Below are 19,232 nucleotides of genomic sequence, written 5' to 3' on the forward strand. Positions count from 1 at the left end.
TAGTTGCTAAGATGGGATGCTGCCCAATTCATGAATCACTTCATAAAGCCAATTAGATCTTTATGTTGACTCGGTTGGATTTTGTGTTTGATTTAACAGTAGAATAGTGGATGGCAGAAAGCAATTTTCACTTACTTAACCTAGACTGGATGGGATTATGCAACAGGTTCTTGTTAAGAAATAAAGTTTTAACTTTTTTGGTTACAAAATGGGTGTTTACTTCCTATTCTGCAGAACACTCAAGAGTTGTAACTGAACTTGCTTCACTTTCTCTGGAAGCAAGGTTACTGTGGAGCAGAAGTCAGGGGAGACAACCACTCTCCTCTTCGGGACCAAATTGTCAAGTAACGTGACCCTGCCTGAGGGTGTCTGTCTCCTTGAGCACTGTTTCCCAGGAAGCAATAACTAACATCAAAAGAATCCTGGGCTTTGATTGTCTCTTTTCCTTCACAATCTCCCCTACGCAATCATGTGAGTAAGGACAGCCCAGAAGCAATATAAGAAATCATCCCTAATACCTTTAAAACACTTGAGTGAATTAAATAAATAATTAAAAACACACACACAAAAAACAAGCTATCAGAGACCATAAAACATGGCTCTCTCATCTTATGCTAGTTCAATTCCCAAGGTCACATTTATTTCTCAATTTTGGCTTATTCTCCTAAATTACTATGTATTTACCCAGAGCAAATAACTTTTTAAAAATTTAGGTGTAATTGACATATAACATTATATTAGTTTCAGGTGGACAACCTAATATTTTGATGTTTGCATATATTGTGAAATGATCACCACAATACGTTAACATCCATCACCATAGTTTTATAACTTTTTCTTATAAATTTTAAGATCTAGTTAGCAACTTTCAAATAGACACTACAGTATTATTAACTGTAGTCACCATGCTGTACATTACCAAATTACTTTTTTCTTTATTTTTTTTCTTACCAAATAACGTTTAATGTATAAAGCTTATGGTCAATTCTCTATTACCTTAAGAAAAATAAAATTATTTATACCTGGAGAAGGGAATCCTTGAGCAGATTATTTTTAAAAGCAAATTAAAATCAGTAGTTGCTGCACATGAGAATAATCAAAGATTTAATTTTCTGTTCACAAATGGTCTGGCACCATGCCCTAACCGGTTTGGCTCAGTGAAAGAGTGTCCGCCTGCAGACTGAATAGTCCCCGCTTTGATTCTGGTCAAGGGCATGTACCTGGGTTGCAGGCTCCTCCAGGCCCAGGTCCTGATCTGGGCGCATGCAGGAGGCAACCTATCGATGTATTTCTCTCACATCGCTATTTCTGTCTTTCCCTCTCTCCTCCACTCTTTCTAAAATCAATGGAAAAATATCCTCAGGTGATGATTAAACACACACACACACACAAACAAACAAACAAACAAACACAAAACAAATGGTCTGGCTCCAACTGAAAATTCAGGGTCCAGAGAATATGGGAAAACATGCAACAGGATAAAAACCTAAAGCCCATGCTACTCAAGTAAACTTTCTGATGTTTTATTAATAGCTGTGCAAATCTCTAGATAAAATCCTCAAGAGGTTTAGAATCAGCCCTTCCTTTATATATATAGAAGGTACTTGTAATTGTCTAATTAAAAGTCTTTAGAGTTCAGCTTGAGTTAGAGGGGAAAATGGTGCAAAGCCAAAGCTGGGCTACTGCACAGTACACTGTTACTGTCTCGTGCAATTTTTTAATTTAAGAGTCAAGTGATCTATCAACACAATAATGAACTGTTTCTTACCATCCATATTTATTGGGTGTCAATACTTATTTCAAGTGACTGAGTCACCCCAATGTTTGTGTGAAACAAACAGGGTATAAATCAATGAATCAATGAAAAAAATTTTTCATATCTGACATTAATCACAAGGCCACCTTAGAGTCCGAGTAAATCTCTGAAATAAAAAAAGTACTTCAAGCTCCCTCCTCTTCCACTCCCACCAACTCTCGTGAATAAATGAGTAAATGGAAACCTAATATTGAGACAATTAAGTAGTCAAACAGCCTGGAAGTAACTTGCTGCTTCCTGGAAGACATGAATCTACAGACAAACAAAGAAACCAAAACAAAACTCTCTACCAGGAACTAGGTTGATAGGGAGGCGTTATTGGTTTGGAAATCTGAAAATCAGAAAATACTCACGATCATTATACATGTGCCCAAGAACTCAGAGAGTGTTTCTTTAGCCAAACTGCTCTTCAACACCAGTCTCTGCTTGAAGCTTTTCCTCCTCCATTCCTTCTCAGGCTGCATTGTGTGGCTTCTTCAAGGACCCCTCTTTCCACCAGTACCGGCTTCTTCTGCTCCCTACTTCACTCACACGTGTAAAAGGAAGTTTTGACAACTGCTCATAAATACCTTGCGATCTCTGATAAGATTATTCGGCTCCACACTGTCCCAATTACAGCTCGTGACTTAATCCTCTCCTGGTGAAATTGTCACTCCCTGTTCGCTGCAATTTATTTAAATTAGTGAGTTAAAACCTTTGAAATCCCAAAAGGATCTTTTTATCCTTTTTTTGGTGCCTGATGGATTAATCATTACCTTTATTCTCAAGGTGCTTTCTCTCTGTTGGATTGTGTGTGTTGCGTTTTTTTTTCTTCAAGAGATGAAAAAAGAGATGTGCTGATTGTGTTGCCAAACCACAGCGATGGGCTCCAGGCCAGAGATTTCTGTGTTACACAATAGCACACAGAAATGGTTCTCATTTTTTCCCCCCTCCTATTCGGAAGTGGGTGGTTGCGGTGCAGCTTGGAGTTGTCAAATCAGGTACGAATACATCTTTTTTGAACGAGATTTTCATGCACATTGGAGAACACGAAGAAAATATAGCTATGCCTTTCTGGGAGATGAGTCATTCTTGTTTTCCTCTGATATCATTTCCGGGATTTAATGATGTGTCCCTGAGACTGGTAAGAGCCATTGCATCCATTCTAGGGATGGAGAATTAACATACAGAGAGACCATGACAAGCTTCACACTGCGAGTCTATAGCACAGGATGGGGTCTGAAACTGCACTTCAGCTACCGGGGATAGTTTGGGATCCAAGAATCAGAAAGGTGGAGAAGGCAACTTGCTGAGTTTCTTCCGAAGAAACATTCCAGTTTGAAAACCAAGTTTCTCCCCTTCACTTCCCATGACATATTTGGGCAAACTACCTAGAAAATAAACAATAGCAGCCTGAAAACTCAGACTGCTTAGATGTTACTGAACTAGAAAGAGATCAATCTGAATATATGTGAGCCCAATTAAACAAGGAAGGGGGTAAATTCACCTAAATCAGGCTCCTAGGTTTTCAGTTTGATGAATTACACCTTTTCAAGCAACAGTGTTTAGAACTAGCTCCTTGTCATGTCAAATATTCAAGCCTTGTTCTTTTCAAAACGAGTTTGTCTGAAGAAATAGAATCCAGCAGTTGTTTCTGAATACAAAGGCAGTCCCACACTTCCTCCCAACCCTCCCACGGAGGAGCTGGCTCTGTTTTAGGACCTCGCCTACCTTTGCAGGAGGCCAGCAGTCATCTCCAGCCTGGGAGACAGGCTGGAAGGAAAGGAGGAGAGGTTTGGAGAAACAGCTGTTGAAAGTTCAAAGACAAAAGGAGACACCTGATCTGTAGGTAAAACACAGAGTTTAGGGCTAAAAAAAAAATGCATATCTTATCTGAGGGCACTCCACTATGGAGCCAGGACAAGAATAAAGCATTTTGGCTTTAACTGCTGGTGAAGCTATCATGGATATCATTGCTTAGAAGAGTCCATTATGACCACACTAGTCCCAAGTCACAAGGGATGGACAGGAGAAACAAACCTTTATTACTGGGACTATAGCTAACACCAGGCAGAGGTGGTTTTTGGTCTCTTCATTCACTCATCTAAGAAATATTTATGGCATATTCATTATGTGTCACGCCCTGCCTGTGCTTAGCAACAACACAGAGGGTTCTTGGCCGTCATGAGCTAAGAGTCTAGTGAGGGAGACAGACATAAGTGAAATAATCACACATATAAAAATATGTGAAATCACAACTGAGATGTATGCTATAAAACTGGGGGATATGAATGACTACAACAGGGAGATTGGACCTTGTTGGAGAAATCTCTGATGGCTCCTCCAAAGAAATCATGCCTGACCTGAGATCAAAAGGGAGCGTAGGGGTAAATGACAGGTACTAGGGAAGGAAGAACATGTAGAAAGACCTTGGGGTTGGGGATGGGAATAGAATGATGCCTATCTAAGAATGAAACAAACCCATTGCAGCTGGCTCCCAGTGAAGGAGTGGTGCGAAAATGAGCCTGGGGCTGTGGGCAGGGCTCAGACCTTACTGAGCCTTGTAAATCATGTTTAGGGCTAAACCCAATAATAAGTTTTTGAGGCGGTTTAGGCAGGAACATGACACCAACAGATTTAAGTTTTGGAAAGATCATCCTGGCTGGTGAGTGGAGAGGGGATTGGAGGGGGCCTCCTGGGGGTGTAGGTGGGCCCATTGTGGGGTATTACAGAAATCTAGGGCTGGGTGGTGGCTTTAACAATGGAATATAATGATTCAAGAGTTCTTTACATCTTTTTTTTAAAAAAGTATATTTTATTGGTTTTTACAGAGAGGAAGGGAGAGGATTAGAGAATCAGAAACACCAATGAGAGAGAAACATCGATCAGCTGCCTCCTGCATACCCCACACTGGGGATGTGCCCGAAACCAAAGTACATGCCCTTGACCGGAATCAAACCCGGGACCCTTCAGTCCGCAGGCCAATGCTCTATCCACTGAGCCAAACCAGTTAGGGCAAGTTCTTTACATCTTAAACTAAAGAACTGATGCATGGATTCGTGCACATTGAAAGGAAATTAATTAGAAGAAATATTTTAGAGGTCAGGGAGGGACCAAGGAAGATTGGCTGGCAGGGGAGGGACTGCAGGAAGACTCCAGGGTGTGTCTGGCCCGGTCTCTCCTAGTCCCCAGCAGCAAGCTAACTTACCAGTCGGAGTGCCTGCCCCCTGGTGGTCAGTGCATGTCATAGTGACTGGTCAAACGGTCAAAAGAACGGCTGGACACTTCGCATATTAGGCTTTTATTACATAGGATTGGAAGTCTTGATGGGTAGAAGATAAAGAAAAGGGACTCATCAAGGTTGATTGCTGACTCATCCTGGCTTGTGAGAAGAGGTGATAAGCAATGGAAGAGCAAACTCTGGAAGAGGACCAGGATTGCAGTAGAAGATCATGAACTCTGCTGGTGCAGGGTGAGCCTCAGGGGTTCGCTGGTGCTTCTGACAGGTGTCAAGTAGAAAATGATACGGATCTGGATTCAGAAGGAAGGCCTGTGTGCACATAGAGGTGATCATTAAAACCGTGAATAAAGATGATGTTACCTAGGGAAAGTTTGAAGAGAGCAGGGGCTGAACATTTCATGCTCAGGTAGAGAACAATGAAATCTTTATTGTTACTTTTTATTCTATCTTCAAACAACAGTCACACTTTTTTTTCACCCTCCCTGACCCTAACATTTTCTTCTTCCCTATCTGGTTTGGTCTTGAGTTCCACTTTCACCTTTACCCATTGGATCCAACAAACCTGGTGCTCATAAGGATAACCATCTCACACTCTGACCTCTTTTACTTGGGTCAACTTTATCTCCACTCTAGTAGTTCAGAAGCTCCTTCGATGGCCACTGTGAGGACTGTGTCACCATCTCCTTTTCAAAATCTTTTACACCAGGACACATCTCACTGACCAGAACTTGTAGTTCTTGCATTTCACCCACTCTCTGACTTTTAGAAATCTGCTTTACATCCTGCTCGTAAGTTCCAGTCCAACTCCTCTCTCTCCACCCTGTTCTTACCTTGTGATTACCCAAGTTAATGATGCACTTACCAGCATCTCAAGTTCCATTCATCCATCAACTTAACTTCTACACCCACATTGCCAAAGCCCAACTCTGGGTATATCCAGCTATTGATTTTTCTCAATAATGCTGGAGAAAATCATACAAATGTATTACTTGCCTCTTTCAAATAATCGTTATCTAGCACCAGCAGCAGCCCCATATCCTTAGTTAACCTTTAATTTCAAAGGTTCCAGAGTTTTAGTGTGCATTAGGATCACCCACCTTCAGAGACTATGATTTCGTAGATCTGGGATAAAGATCAAGAATTTCATGAGCATAACTGATAATTCAGATAGCGTGCCTATTTCATTCTATCCAGCAGCAATATACCTCTTTTATACCCCTCCAGCTCCCAGTCCCAGCCCTCCTACTCCAATGATGATCATTTCTCCCAATTCATTGGGAAAACACATGGGTTCAATGGTTTTAATACTTTTGTTTCCCTCTTCAAAAAGATTTCCTAACTTCATTTATGTTGGCCTTTTGTCCTTTCCTTCTTTCTAAAGTTAGCTCTGATACTGGTGTACTGTTCCAGCCCCTCTGGGACTTTGGCTGGTTAATGCTCCCCTCACCCTCCCAAATCTCTTCCCACATTGGCTTCTTTCCCAGGGCCTAAAACAAGCTCAAGTCTTATCTATCCTGAAGAATATTTCTTCAAAGTTACTTCACCATGAATCTCATTATCTTAGTCAGTTTGGCCTACAAGATCTATAGACTGGGTGGTTTAAACAACAAACGTGTTTTGTTTTGTTTTTTTCTTTTCTTTTTTTCTCTCTCACAGTCTGGAGGCTGGAAGTCTGAGATTAGGGTTCCAGTGTGGTCGGGTTTGGGTGAGGTCCCTCTTCCTGCCTAGCAGACAACCACCTTCTCACTGTATCCTCACATGGCTAGAGACAGCTATGGTTTCTTTACCCCCTTTTAAGGGCATCAATCCTATCATGGGAACTCCACCCCCATAACTTCATTCAAAACCAATTTCCTCCCAATGATCCCACCTCCAAATACTACCATATTGGGGATTAGTGCATGAACATATGAATTTGGGGGGACACACAAACATTCAGTGTATGGAAACCATTTTAACTGTCTTCTCCACTTTCTTTTCTATTTGGTGAAGAAATAACCAATTCCCCTTGAGCATAAAATCATATTAAATTGGACAAAATAAAAATAATTCAGGAGTGTTTATATTTATTTATTTTTTAAAAATATATTTTCTTTTGATTTCAGAGAGGAAGAAAGAGGGAGAGAGAGATAAAAACATCAATGATGAGAGAATTATTGATTGGGTGCCTCCTGCATGCCTCTTACTGGGGGTCAAGCCTGCAACCCGGGCAGGTGCCCTGACCTGGAATCAAACCCTGATCTCCTGATTCATAGGTTGAAGCTCAACCATTGAGCCATGCTGACCGGGCAATTTAAATAACTAAAACAAAATATCTGTCATAATCCCAGCCCAGAGCTAAGCACTTTTAACAGGTTGAAATACAACCGTCCAGATTTTTTTTCAGTAGGTCTATATAAATATTTCCTTTTCCCCCTAAAAGTGGAATTATAATATATATACTGAAGTATATATCCCACTTAAAATATCTCATTTGTCTTTCTATGCCAATATATAACATGTTTTAATGATTATGTAATATTCCAATGCACAAATATGCCATAATTTAAATCTTTCTTCTTTTTTTAATCCTCACCTAAGGATATTTTATTGATTTTTTTTTAGGGGGAGAGAGAGAGAGAGAGAGAGAGAGAGAGAGAGAGAGAGAGAGGAGAGGAGAGAGAAAGAGAGATGTGAGAGAGAAACATCAATCAGTTGCCAGTCAGGGATTGAACCTGCCACCTGGGTATGTGCCCTGACTGGGAATTAAACCTGCAACGTTTTGATGTACAGCACAATGCTCCAACCAGCCAAGCCACACTGGCCAGGTCTAAATGTTTCTTTTGATGAACAGTTGGTTATTTTCAATTTTTCCCCATTAAATAAACATCCTTATGTATATATTTGATTACTTATCTCTTAGCATAAATGTCTAAAAAAATGTCTAAAAATTGAATTACTGGTCAAAGAAAAAAATATATATATAGTATTTTAAAATATATAAATTATATAGTGTTTAATATATATATATATATATATATATATATATATATATATATATATATATATGTTGTAAAAGAACCTATGTCTCCCATTCTTTTATTTATTTTATTTATTTATCCTCACCTGAGAATATTTTTCCATTGATTTTTAGAGAGAATGGAAGGGAGAGAGAGAAACAGAGAGAAACATCAATATGAGAGAGACACATCAATTGGTTACCTCCTGCACACATCTTGACCAGGGCCGGGGAACCTGCAATCAAGGTACATGCCCTTGACTGGAATCGAACGAGGGCCGATGCTCTATCCACTGAGCCAAACCAGCTAGGGCTCCCATTCTTTTCAATATTGGTCAATGTAAATCCTTTCAATCTTTTCCCAATCTAAGAGTTTAAAAAATAATGTTGTTTAGTATGCATTTCTTTAGTTAATTGTGAGGCTGAGCATTTTCCATGTATTAGTTATTTATATTTATTGTTTTACAATTTTTTTATTTCAGTCCTCTACCTCTTTTCATCTATGTATAATGTTTTATTATTTTTGTCACTCTTTACAGTATAATACTGTAAAAATTAATGTAAATGTAAATATTTTATCTGTTATATGTAGCAATTAATTTTCCAGTTAATTATTTATCTTTCACTTAAAATGATGGTATTTGGCTGCCATATAAAATTTTAGAAAATTTACATGCTAAGTCCATAAACTTTTCTTATAAGGTTTCCAACTTGGCATTTATGGTATGTTAAGAAAGATCTGCTCTATACAAAATTATAAAAATTATAAAAATATTAAAATTTGTCCTATATTATTTTCATGATTTTACTTTTTACACTTAAATTTTTAATTTTTCTAAAATATATTATGATGTATAGTGTAAGGTAGAATTCTAATATTTTTCCCAAATAGGTTGACAAGTTTTCAACACTATTTGATTTGAAATTTCATCTTCTCTGTATAAAAAAAAAATCCCCAAACTAAAATTGTGATTTTAATTAGTTTTGGTACACTTTTTGATATCTTTCTGGTAAATCCTTCTGATTATTATTTTAAAATGTTTATTATCTAGATGAACTTTTAAATAATTTTTTAAATTCCATGCCCTCCCAACTATCATTAATGAAAAAGCATTAACTTTATGGATGGATAAAATTATAATATTGAACTTTCCCAGTTAGAATTATAATTCCTATCTCTCCATTTGTTCAAGCCTCTTTTCAGTTCTCAAATCAAGTTACATTGTTTTTTCCATTGGTCTTGCAAATTCTTAAGTGTGTTTCTAGGCATTTGATATTTAGTCCTATTTATTTTGGGGACTAGAATGAGTTTTCCTTTTTTATTCTATTTTCTAACCAATCATTATAAGCAAATCTCTATTTCTGTGTGTCTTGTATCCGTCCATCCTAATGAGTATTTTTATAGTTTCAAATAGTTTTGTAGATGACATTATAGTTAACATTGTTAGTTGCCTATTTGGCATCTATTCCCTCTTCTTAATAGCACCAGATTTTCATTTGAATAGCTATCTTTTTGTCTATGCAACTATAGGTGTTGGGTTACTTTAAGTTTATCAAAATCATTTCTTTGTCCCTTGAAACCATGCCCGGTTCGGAAATTATAATATGATTTAATCTGGTCCAATGATGTTTGAGAAGCTTTCCGGGGCTTTGGAAAGGAATCTCTCATTTCTCTGAAAGTTAGAAGAACCCAGTTCTCTATCATCCCCTGGACATGGCAAGGAAGTTTATAGCCCCAACTTTTACTGAAACCCATCCCACAATCTTGTGGGGAACTAACCTAAGTAAGCTGACACAGAGACTAGCAGGGCTTGAAGACAGGATATACCTGAATCCTCAATGACAGCACTGAATTATTAGATCAATCAACCCCGAGTCCCTTTCCTTCTCTGGGCTTGCAGTTATGCAAACTTATAATATTTTATCTTTTCAAAGTCAGTTTGAATGGGATTTCTGTTAATGTCAATATTGGAGAGCCCTAACTTGTTTGATTATTTAGACTGTTGAGGTAGAATAATATGAACTATATATAATCCTTATTTACTTTCTTCCTTTTTTAATTCTTCTTTTTATTTCTTTTCCTTGCCCTATTGTATGGATGTAAATCATTGTAAAACTATTGGATCATAATAATGAAAACAGACATCCTTATAGTGTTCCTGAATTTAAAGACAATGTTTTGCCTGGCCAGCTTGGCTGTTAGTTGGAACGTTGTCCCATTCACCAAAAGGTGGTGGATTTGATTCTTGGCCAGGGCACATACCCAGATTGCGGGTTCCATCCCCTGTAGGGGCACAAGTGGGAGGCAACCAATCAATGTTTCTCTCTCACATCTATGTTTGTCTCTCTCTCTCTCTCTCTCTCTCTCTCTCTCTCTCCCCCCTCCCTCCCTCCCTCCAAAATAAAATAAAAATAAAAAAATCAATAAAATAAAAATTGAGAAATATATAAAGACAATGCCTTTAGTGGCCCATTTATTAAGCTTCATGTTTCCTATTTATTATGCTAAGGCTATTTTTATTTTATTTTAATTCTGCACCCACCCCCCACTATGGATCGAGCCCACGACATGGGCATGTGCTATGACCAAGAATTGAACTATGACCTCCTGGTTCATGGATCAATGCTCAATCACTGAACCACACTGGCCCAGCTAAACTTTTTTTTTTTTTTACTGAGAAATTGTAGAGAGCACCTGGGAAGGCACATGGGCATTTCTTTAATATTGTCAGCTGAATCCAGTGGCATTGGCAGAGCCACGTCCTGGAAACACGCTTTGCCAGAGGCCGGAGTGTTGTCAGCTTGACCTTCAGCCCAGGTGCCAGGGGCTGGGTTTCATTATCTAAAACCAGCCAAGCACCAGGAATGAATATGACTCGGGCCCACCCAAGAATGCGCATAATCTCCTTTGTCTTGACTTTTAGTGAAACTTCCTGTTTGTTGCTGTATAAAATAGACACGCTGTATCGGCTCTGGGTCCCTGTCCCTGTCTCCCCATCAGAGGACGGTGGTCCCACCGGGCCCAGCTTTTTCCTTCCATCTCTGTGTCTATCTCTTCCTTTCATTTTCTCAGTCCCCAGCAGCCACTACTCAGGAACCGGGACCACTCCCTAGCCGCGCTGGATGAGGAAAAGAGAGAAATATTTACAAGAAATGTTTTGTTAAAACTAGGAATGGATGTTGAATTTTATCAAATGTCTTTTGAATATTTAGTGAAGATGTTGAATTTCAAAAATTCTTCTGTTACTCATGTTATTATTAAATTATATTTTGATTTTTCAGTATTTATTTATTTTTTGGCTTTGATATTTACAAATAAAATTATAAATAGGTGATTTGCATTTTATTTTTCAGATGTTGATATCACACTAATACTAGTCATGAGTAAATAAAATGGAAAGATCTCCATATTTCAAATGGAAAGATTTCCATATTTCTCTATCTTATGAAACAGCTGAAATAACCCAAGAATTATCTGTTTCTTAAAAATTAATTGGCCCCCATTTATATACAAATAGGAGCCAAGCTTTGAAAATGTTTTAATTATGGGAGCCATTAAAATGAGATCTGGCCCATCAGTATAAACTCTTTTTTTAAAAAAATATGTTTTATTGATTTTTTACAGAGAAGAAGGGAGAGGAATAGAGAGTTAGAAACATTGATGAGAGAGAAACATTGATCAGCTGCCTCCTGCACACTTCCCACTGGGGATGTGCTCGCAACCAAGGTGTATATGCCCTTGACCGGAATCGAACCTGGGACCCTTGAGTCCGCAGGCCGATGCTCTATCCACTGAGCCAAACTGGTTAGGGTGCACCAGTATAAACTCTTTTGGTTAACTCTAAGTTAACTGGGGACCTACATTATATCTACAAAATCTCTTCAGCCATATACCATAGTATAAACACAGGAGTGATATCCCCTTTTATTTACAAGTCTGGCTCTCTTAAGGGGAGTAGATTATAGAGAGTATATACAACTTGGGGACGATCTTAGACTTCTGCCTACCACACTGAACCTTTCAAATTCTGAGTAAAGTTTGTTCAAAATTTCCACCATAATATGTATTGATTTTATGAAATTCTCCTTATATTATTGGGAGATTTGCTTAATTATATATGTCCATGGTATATTGTTTAGGGTAGCTTTGTAATGTGTCAACTTGGCTAGGCTGAATGCATTTCCCAGAATTCCCTTTTCTGTGTATTTCTTATTGAGGTGAGCCAACAGATAATTCTTGTGCAAGATGTGTGTGGAGAACAGAATGGAAGCAGTGACTGTTTTGTAGCCTACACGTGTTGCCTTTGTCTGCTGGCTCGCCTTGTTGCCACTGCCCCACCTTCCCATGGCTCCATCGTTAGTTCCTTTGACTCCTGATACCTTTACACACACGTATATGTATGCTAGTACATGCATACATGGTTATATGGATGTAGGTATAGATGTAGATATAGATGTATACATATACATATACACACACACGTGATTCTGCCTCTCTGATTGAACCCTAATCAGTCAAACCTTGGTTCGTGAATGTCTCCCATCTTGAACAATTCCGTTCTCAAGCAAGTTGTACACAGAAAAAATGTCTTGGTTGTCAACTAAAACTTCACATTTTGACCTGACACTTTCATGCTGATTCTTACCTCAGCATAACAAAAGGTGTCTCTCAGGCAACAAACATAGGAGAGAATGCTTTTATTGCTGGCAAAATCAATGATCAGCACAATTTTAAAAGATAAAGAGGCCATCAAGAGTGCTAATGTTGCTAAGGGTGTGAAAGTGCTCACAAAACAAAAGTCACAGGCAATTGAATAGGTAGAAAAATTGTTGTTGATCAGGTAAAGGAAAAGCAGTTAGCTGGTGATAGCATTTCCCAGGCAGTGATATATGAAACATTTGTTTAAGGCTAATGGGGGGGGGGGGTGTTAGGGGGGTGGCTTGGTAAATGTAAGAAAAGAAAAGCTTATTTATAAATTAAATAGTACATTAGACATGTACTGTATATAAGATTTAAAAGAAAGAAAGATTAAAACAGGGATTCATTTGGGGGGTCTAGAATGAATTAATTCAATGTACATTATTTCTAATGGGAAAAAATGATTTGGTTTTTAAACAAAGCACTTCCAGAACAAATTAAGTTCAAGAAATGAGGTTCCACTGTAATTGTTTTTGCATAGTTTCATGACTTTTACAGCTTTTTAAAAATTCTTTATTGTTTAAAGTATTACATATGTCTCCTTTTCCCCCATTGACCTCTCCCAGGCCACTTCCCCCACCCCCCAGCACATGCCCTCACCCTCCTAGTGTCTGTGTCCATTGGTTATGCTTGTATGCATGCATACAAGTTCTTTGGTTGATCTCTTACCACCCTTCCCTCCCCCACCCTCCCGCCTTCTCTCAAGTTTGATGGTCTGTTCGATGCTTCTTGGTCTATGGATCTATTTTTGTTATCAGTTTATGTTGTTACACAACTTCTTTATGAGCTACCTCTTTTATCAAAACAAATAGTTCTCTTTAAATCCTTAAATGTTTTTCTGGTTCTATATTATAGTATTGCCACCTCTGTTTTTATAGTGTTTGCTGTATCTTTCCCCACCCCTCAATTTTCAATCTGCTGAATAAAAATTAGATCTACATTATATTTTACAGTTGATCTTTTAGAGTCATTTCTTTGTTTTCCTGGTAAATGGCTTTTTTTACAAGAAGGAAAGTCTTAGCTATATTCTTGATTTTAAGTGAATCCTTCCCCCCGCTTCCCCAATTTTTTAAAATTCTCACCTGAGGATATATTTTTATTGTTTCTATTTTTTATTTTAGAGAGAGAGAGAAATATGGATAGGCTGCCTCCTGTATGTGCCCGCACCAGAGATCCAACATGCAGCTGGGTATGTGCTCTGACCGGGAATCAAACCTGAAACCTTTTGGTGTGCAGGATGACCAACTGAGCCCCCAGGTCAGGGCTTATGTGAACCGTTACAACTACATGAATGAGGTCATGTATGGTAAGCAGATTAATTAGGATGTAATTAGTAAATAACAACTTTTTATTGCAATTACAATTTATAGTTTTACTGTACAAATACAATGTTCAACAACAAACAATTAATACTTTTTCTTTAGCAATGGTTAATATTCTCAATGTTTCAAATCAACAATCCTTGGAACTTGAAAAGAAACCTCTAAATATTGCAGGAAATTTTTTGTCTTTTTCAGTAAACAATAAACATCTATCTACCTTCTGAAGCCCGGCTTAGAAGAAAGATAGACATAATTTAAGTTTTTAAAAACAGTATCTGCTGGTCTTCCCTCTTACCTGCATAAACTAAGGTGACAGGTTACTCAAGTACTTTGCTATTCTTAAAATTACTTATGGGAAAGTTACAGACATTGAAGTTGGTGGTGTCTGGCTTTAATTTTAATGAAAGCTGTATTCAACATATTCTGAGCTTGTAATAATTTATTTCTAGAAATCTTTCCCCCATCTTTTGTGGGAACAATTGAAATTGACTTCTCCCTGTCTTGAGTCTTCTTTGCAACACAACCTTTAGACCGTCTTTAGCCTTCGTCCTAAAACACAGGTCACGTCTCGCTTCTCTTTTCAATAAACTAGGAAAGAAAGTAAAAACTTTCAGGCTGAGCACTCAAGGTCCTGCTGTCAGCACAGGGATGGATTTCCTAAATAAGACCCCAAATGCACAAACCAGAGAAAAAATATTGATGTATATGACACATTAAACTTAAAGAATGTTTATTGAAAGATACACAAAGGGAGTCAAAGACATTTGGAAGAAGATACATGCATCACATATAACAGACAAAGGGCCACCAATGGGCACAAAACTGAAGAGGCACTTCAAAAACATGGCCAATAAACATGAAAATATGCTATGCTTTGCTAGCAATTGAACAAATGAAAATGTAAACCCCATGAGAAAACACTTTATACCAACCAGACTGGTAATCACAAACAATATGATAATAGCAATGATTAGCAAAGGGTATAGAACACCAATGTATTGCTGGTGACAATGTAAACTGGTATAATTCTCTTTAGAAACCAAATTCAGTTTACCATTATTTAATAACTTTGAAGATATAGCTAATGAACCAGCAATTCCACACCAAGAAATACACCCTGGAAAAATTGTTGCATAAGTGTACCTAGGGAAATATGCAAAAGAGCTCCTAGCAGCATTATTTCTAATAGCAAAATAAATAGGAATAACCCAGATGCTAATCGATAGCTAAATGGATTAATTAATACCAGTTACACAGAACCACACAAGTGAGCCTGAGAAATATAATGTTGAACAAAAAAAGCACCTTGCAAAAGAATGCATAAAAATGATTCCTTTTATATTATGAAAAAGAAAAACCATGCAAAATTGTTCAAGATGTTTTTAGGGACAAAGCCTAGGTGATAAATCTATGAAGAAATACAAAGGAATAATAAACAAAAAGCTCTCAATGGGGGTTATCTCTGAGAGGGGTGGGAGGGATTTAAGGGATAGTCCTGTTGCCCATCATAAACTGGAAGGTGAGTTCATAGGTGTTCATTTTATCAAAAGTCTTTATGCCTTAGATTAATTTTCTTAATGAATAAAAATGAATAACAGAAAAACAAGTTCCTGGCCTCCCTCTGTTCAATGATTCACTCTGCATGTCCTTGAAAGAGAAATCTTTTTAAAACATGCTTTAGTTACAGCATTCCCTTTCCTAAAACTCAATGATTACCCAACCTCTGAAGGTAAAGTCTGAAGTCCCTAGACTCATATTCAAGATCTTCCACAAATCTGGCTCTTTCATATCTGCCCAAATGTCCATGTCAATGTCCCAATAAGACATACTCCATTTCATCCAGAAGGGGCCATATAGGTCCCACAAAGAGCCCTGCTCATTTCTGTCTACAAGTCCTTGTTTATGATCCCTTTTCACCTGGAATGCCCTTCTTCTGCCTCTCTTTCCACCCAAATCCTACTCACCTCATCTTTTGAAGGCCACCCCACTTTCCAACTCATTCATGAATCCTTCCCTCACAATTCCATTGAATAGTGAAATCTCCCATAATCAAATGCCTATATCCTCATGGTATAAATTACTCACTTAACCCTTAATCATATACAGTTTCTTATCTTTGTGAATATGTGTGTTTAATTGTATATGCACACATGTTTTTTCCCCAGAGTGATTATAAACTCTTTAAAAAATAATAACTATGTTTTATATTTCTTGGCATGGGTCAAAGGGCTTAGAATAGTAAACATTTGTCATACAAATAAATAAACTTTCTCAAAAAATTTTTCATGATATGGAAGTTTTGAAAATGCCTCAAAGTAAAATAAACCTTGGAAATAGTTTTCAAAATTAATTCTAATGTTAATGTGATGGAGTGTGTCTAGTTTTAATATGTGCCATTCAGATGTCCCTGTGGCCCTTTTTTTTTTTTTTTTTTTTTTCCAGAAATCCCCTCCCTTACATGACATTCTGATGTAGCCATTTTTACCCAGGCACCATGATACAGGAACATTTTCCAATGACCTAAGAGGTAAACTTTTAAGTATTCATTTTAAACAAAATTTAGCAGCAACGCGTATAACAGACTCCAGTCTATGCTTCTTCCTGTGTCCTGAGTCTCAGACCATCTATGACCTCATCTTGGTCAGGGGCTTCAGGAGTAAGGTAAGGCTGTGAGAGGTGGGTAAGGCTTTGGGGAAGGGTAAGAGAGAAAGTACAGAGCCACATCAAGGTGATCCTGTCAGATATTCTGCTTCAGAAATGTCACCTTATTTTTAAAAATTGATTTGAGAGAGGGAGAGGAAAGGAGAGAGAGAGAGAGAGAGAGAAATATTGATTTGTTGTTCTACTTATTTATGCATTCATTGGTTGTTGCTTCTTGTATGTGCCCTGATGGGGATCGAGCCTGCAACCTTGGTATATTGAGATGACACTCTAGCCAACTGAGCTACCCAGCCAGGGCTTGTCACCTTATTTTAATGTACAATACTCCATTTTCATGAATTAAGAAAATGTATAAATCTGTTTACAAAATACATGAATGATTTCACAATAAAATTATCATCCTCGAAGTATAACTTAATAAATTTATGGAAAATAGGTAAATGCCGGTACTCCCTGCCTCCCATAACTACATCAAAATTACAACTGAAATACAGAATAACCATCATTCAGAACCACCTGAAAGCTGACTGAATGGAAGTCCTACAACTAGAGAAATAAGAAAAAAGTACATTGAGATTGGTAGGAGGGGCAGAGGCCCAGTGCAGCTGGTCCGACATCAACATGTATCATGTTTTTAATTGGAAGGGATATATCCACTGAAGAGGTCTCCTGTGAGAAGCAAGGGGTCCAAGTCCCACACCAGACCCCTAGCCCAGGATTCCAGAGCTGGGAAGAGACATCCCCTAACTTTGGTTTGTAAAAAATGGCAAGGGATTATGACTGAGTGACATGGAGGCTGTTGGAGACCCAGGCAGTCTGGCACATGAATTTACATAGTCTTGCTCCCTTTGAGTTCCAGTGCTGGGCAGTGACATTGAGGGAACCAAGGACATACAGAGAGGAACTGGATTATCTGGCATCAGGGCAGGAACTCTGGGGCAGCTCTCTTCCAGGAGGAGGTGCTCACAGGGGTCATTGATCCTGTGTTGGTATCTCCCCTGTCACAGAGTTGAATGATAGCCATATCTGAGTTTCCATCAGCATGGCTCACACTACTTGCTCCACTATGGTGATTTCCTTACATCCCATCCCATCCAACTTGTAGCCTCACCCTAGCTGTTTGCAGAAGCTTTTCCATATGAATGGCATTTCCTGGCTCAGGCTTCAGACTTTGCTAAAATCTCTTAAATAAGCATCAGCTGGTGTCATCCTGCCTCATACCGATCAATAAGAGGCCCAAGACTTGGCACTACACCAGCCTGCCTTGCTTCACAGCTTGGCCTCACCTGGGTACTTCCAAGCCCAATACATATAGCAGCCATCTGCAGATAATTTGGAAGCTCCTGCCAGTGGGCCCAGACACTGGCTGACTTGGCACCTCCTGGGAGGCCCCAGAGCCAGTGCACCAGGTGGACAGCTTCAGACCATACCAGATTACAACTCTACACATCCACAAGCGACACACTCAAGGGGCAGACTCAGTGAGTGCCAACGCCTTACTGAAGCACATCCTGCTCCAAACGAGTGCCTCCTGCACAGCAGCCCTTCCACTATAGTTGAAGCTGGTCCTCACAGCCAATTGGCCTGGAGGTCAACTCCTCCCAGTGACACCAACAGCAATCAAGGCAACAAGATGGCGCATACAGTCCACAAAGGGGTGCACCTAGAGTGCCCTGCTCAGGTAACTGGGGATGCTGAGCCACTAGGCCCTACTACACAAGGCCACTCTTCCAATTCCAGGAGACACAATGGCTCTACCTAATGTATAGAAACAAACACAGGGAAGCAGCCAAAACGTGGAGACAAAGAAACAAGTCACAAATGGAAGAATGGAAGAAATCTCCAGAAAGATAAATAAATGAAATGGAACAATAGTTATTAGGTTGCTCAAGGATCTTAATGAGAGCTTCACGAGTCTCAAAGAAAGCTTTAAGGGACTTAGTGAGACTTTTAAGGATCTTAGTGAGAATTTCAAAAACATGAAAAAGGACCAGTCAAAAATTAACTATACACTAACTGAAATAAAGAGTACTTTACAGTAGAGTAGAAGATTCCGAGAATCAAATCAACAATTTGAATATGAGGAAGCAAAAATCACCCAATCTGAAGAGCAGAAGGAAAAAAGAACTCCAAAATATGAAGATAGTGTAAGGAACCTCTGGGATAACTTCAAGAGTACCAACATTCACATTATGGGGTGCCAGAAGGAGAAGAGAGAGAGCAAGATATTGAAAAACCATTTGAAGAAATAATGACAGAAAACTTCCCCTACATAAAGACATAGACCTACAAGTCCAAGAAGTCCAGAAAGTCCCAAACAATATGAACCCAAAGGGGTCCACACCAAGACACATCATAATTTAAATGCCAGGAGTTAAAGACAAAGAGAGAATCTTAAAAGCAGCAAGAGAAAAGCAGTTAGTTACCTACAAGGGACCACCCATACAATCAACTGTCAGCTGATTTCTCAACAGAAACTTTATAGGCCAGAAGGGAGTGGTAAGAAATATTCAAAG

At 38.6% G+C, this 19,232-nt stretch overlaps 1 protein-coding gene across 1 annotated transcript in view; it reads right to left on the reverse strand.

The window, feature by feature from the left end:
• The window catches only part of AQP9 (aquaporin 9), a 41,126-nt gene extending 38,527 nt beyond the window's left edge, over positions 1 to 2,599 (reverse strand). Inside the window, exon 1 of the mRNA XM_059699971.1 lies at positions 2,170 to 2,599. Within this exon, the coding sequence (XP_059555954.1) occupies positions 2,170 to 2,280 (111 nt within the window). The 5' untranslated portion in view covers positions 2,281 to 2,599. The remainder of the gene's footprint in view (positions 1 to 2,169) is intronic.
• Between the last annotated feature and the right edge of the window lie 16,633 nt (positions 2,600 to 19,232).

Source organism: Myotis daubentonii, chromosome 1 (assembly GCF_963259705.1).
Source record: "Myotis daubentonii chromosome 1, mMyoDau2.1, whole genome shotgun sequence".
Taxonomy (NCBI): Eukaryota; Metazoa; Chordata; class Mammalia; order Chiroptera; family Vespertilionidae; genus Myotis; species Myotis daubentonii.